The sequence below is a fragment of the Triticum dicoccoides genome, chromosome 2B (assembly GCF_002162155.2).
Source record: "Triticum dicoccoides isolate Atlit2015 ecotype Zavitan chromosome 2B, WEW_v2.0, whole genome shotgun sequence".
NCBI lineage: Eukaryota > Viridiplantae > Streptophyta > Magnoliopsida > Poales > Poaceae > Triticum > Triticum dicoccoides.
This window is the reverse complement of record NC_041383.1, coordinates 196,258,401-196,261,077: the sequence shown is the minus strand read 5'-3', so window position 1 is coordinate 196,261,077 and position 2,677 is coordinate 196,258,401. Positions and strand designations below refer to the sequence as shown.

The 2,677-nt window shown below is 45.9% G+C and overlaps 1 protein-coding gene across 2 annotated transcripts in view; it reads left to right on the top strand.

Annotated features, from left to right (window-relative positions):
* Positions 1-649: 649 nt before the first annotated feature.
* The window catches only part of LOC119363027 (uncharacterized ATP-dependent helicase YprA-like), an 8,573-nt gene continuing 6,545 nt past the window's right edge, over positions 650-2,677 (top strand). For both annotated transcript variants that reach the window (XM_037628327.1, XM_037628328.1), the window contains exons 1-7: positions 650-913; positions 1,056-1,517; positions 1,699-1,767; positions 1,847-1,969; positions 2,054-2,203; positions 2,282-2,413; positions 2,503-2,582. In XM_037628327.1, the coding sequence (XP_037484224.1) occupies positions 755-913; positions 1,056-1,517; positions 1,699-1,767; positions 1,847-1,969; positions 2,054-2,203; positions 2,282-2,413; positions 2,503-2,582 (1,175 nt within the window). In that variant the 5' untranslated portion in view covers positions 650-754. The remainder of the gene's footprint in view (positions 914-1,055; positions 1,518-1,698; positions 1,768-1,846; positions 1,970-2,053; positions 2,204-2,281; positions 2,414-2,502; positions 2,583-2,677) is intronic.

The window sequence follows — 2,677 nt, the reverse complement described above, 5'->3', positions numbered from 1 at the left end:
TTCTTGTTCATATGATTTGTCCACGACAAAAGGCCCCCAAGCTACATAGTCCATAGCTGATCACGAGCTCATATGCTTCTGGGTGAACACTAAACATAAATAAAAAATCCTGGAAAATAGCAAAAATTAATAAATTTTCATGGCGATTTGATCTCGGAGGAGCCTGGGATAGGAAACAAAACATTGTTCCAAAATAAAAATCTTGAACCTTTCTTAAAACGCCGTTTTTTTTGTTTTTTGTCTAGGGCTCCTCCGTTGTCAGATGGTCACACAATTTTGCATACACCTAGAAAACTTGTGCATCTTTGGTGGCAAAAATTTCAAATATTAAAATTCCTTTTTCCATTTATTTCGATTTACTTTTTGAGGTTTTTTAGAGATATTTACTTTTTTTAGAAAAAGATATTTACTTTTCCAGTTGAATTTATTTCGATTTACTGTTCATCCTGCCCCACAGGCCACAGCCCGTGCCGCCTCGCACCCGGCCTCACTCCACAGCCCGTGCCGTTGCGTCTCGTAGGGGCCTGCTCAGCCCACGTTGCGTCAGCGAAGCGTCCTGGAGCCCAAAGCGGGGCGCCCACCGGCCTGTAACTGCTAGGAGAGGGAGACCGACGCCAGCGCAAGTGCGCAACCGCCGCCATCGTCCTCCTCGCGGCGCGCGCCAAAACCCGCCGGCCGGGCTCCCGCGATCCGCCGCTCCGAAACCACACCCCTCCTCCCTCCCGCACGAGCCGCCGGCTCCCGTAGTGCTCCGATGGCGCAGGAGGAGAGGGAGCTCCAGGTCCGAGCCCTCGACGGGCGGTCCACCGCCGTAACGCTCGCCGCCGCCGCCTCCGTCCGGGACCTCAAGGCCGCGCTCCGGGGCTCCTTCCCTCCCGCGCAGATCTCAAACAGCTTCCATCTCTTCCTCAAGGTGCACCATCCACTCCACCCTCCCCCGCCTCTCTGACCGTTCCGGTGAATGACGTTGCCATGGGTTTGTCAGTTGTCACGCTCCGTGGCATTGTTGCATTTGCCGATTTTTTCTGATGACGGCATGGTTTCTCATGATGAAGGGTGCTAAACTGCGATTGGAGGCCGAGATTGGCAGCCTTGTCACCTGCAATGGTGAATTCATTGTTCTAGTTCCCTTTTCACGGAAGTCAGCGCAGCCTTCTCCAGTGGCCATGCCAGCCGAAGAGCCGAGTGTAAATCCACCGATATCACAGGAAGTGGCGACTGGGGCTAATTCAGCCTGGCAAGACATTATGGATGACCTCTCATCAATACCAAACAGTCCAAATGCTGATGATGCATCGAAAGATCTCTATTCCTCTAGCATCCCCTGTTCTGGGAGCTATGCAGAGGATGGGTCAACAGGTAAAAGCCCGTCAACTGGATGTTCAAGGAAAAGGAGAAAACTGTGCAAGGAAAATGGAAATGGTTCCAGTGATACACCTGGAGTGGACGGTGCATCGAAGCAGCCTAGCATGAATAAGAAGAGTAGTTTTGTCAGATCTGCTGCATCATCATGCCATGTAGGTTTCCTTTCCATCGATTCAGTTTTCTGTTTTGCCTTGTCAATTTTAGCTTAGCTTTCACCCCAGGTAGCATAAATCCAAACTGCAGCCTGGTGTAGTTTCCATAAAGAGAAGCCTTTACGCATATGCTAAGCATTGGTTTGTAGGACAGTATGTTGACAATGCATTTGGATTGCAGGATAAACACCCCTTAGGGCCTGCCGAAATGGTTGAACATCTGAAAAAAGGCCTTGGAAAGGAGGGGCAGGTTTTCACTCTGTTTCAATTTCTTGAAGTAACAAAGCAAATAAAACCATAATATTTATGTTGTTGATTATATGTTTCAGATTGTACATATTGAAGAGATTCCATGTAGACGGGCATCATATTCAGAACTTCCTCGTGATCTTTCAGAAGTTATGAGGAAAGCACTAGAAAGTATTGGAATATCTAGATTGTATAGCCATCAGGTATAATGGGGTATGCATCTACCGTATTTTCTTATATTTTGTTGTTGAGGTAAATTTCTTATGTTGACTTGAACTCAAGTGCAGTCTGAAGCTATACAATCTTCCATTTCTGGGAAGCATGTTGCAGTTGCAACTTCAACATCAAGTGGAAAGTCTTTGTGCTACAATATTCCTGTTCTTGAATCTCTCTCTCAAGACTTGATGGCATGTGCTTTATATATATTTCCGACAAAGGTCTAGCCAGAACCCACTATGTTGTAGGCATGGTTATGTGAAATCTTGTGAGAAACCCACTTGGCTATTGTATTGCAGGCTTTAGCTCAAGATCAGTCGAGGACTATAGTGGAGATGAAGAAAGCATTTCACACTGATATTAATGTTAGCATCTATGATGGAGATACCCCTAGAGAAGATCGTCTCTGGATCAGGGATAATGCACGACTGGTAAATATGTGCTCCTGGGTCTATAGAGTTATGCTTAACTTTCATTTATTTTGGTGTGTCTAATCACTTACTCTCCTCCTCACTCTCAGCTAATTACCAACCCAGATATGCTGCACGTGTCACTCTTACCATGTCACAGTCAATTCCAAAGGATTTTGTCAAATCTCAGGTGGAACTAAATGATTTACTTAGTTTTGTCAATAATTTTATTTAAACATCGTGTCAGTTCCTGAATGAACTGTGGTAACATTTTCGGGGTTTTAA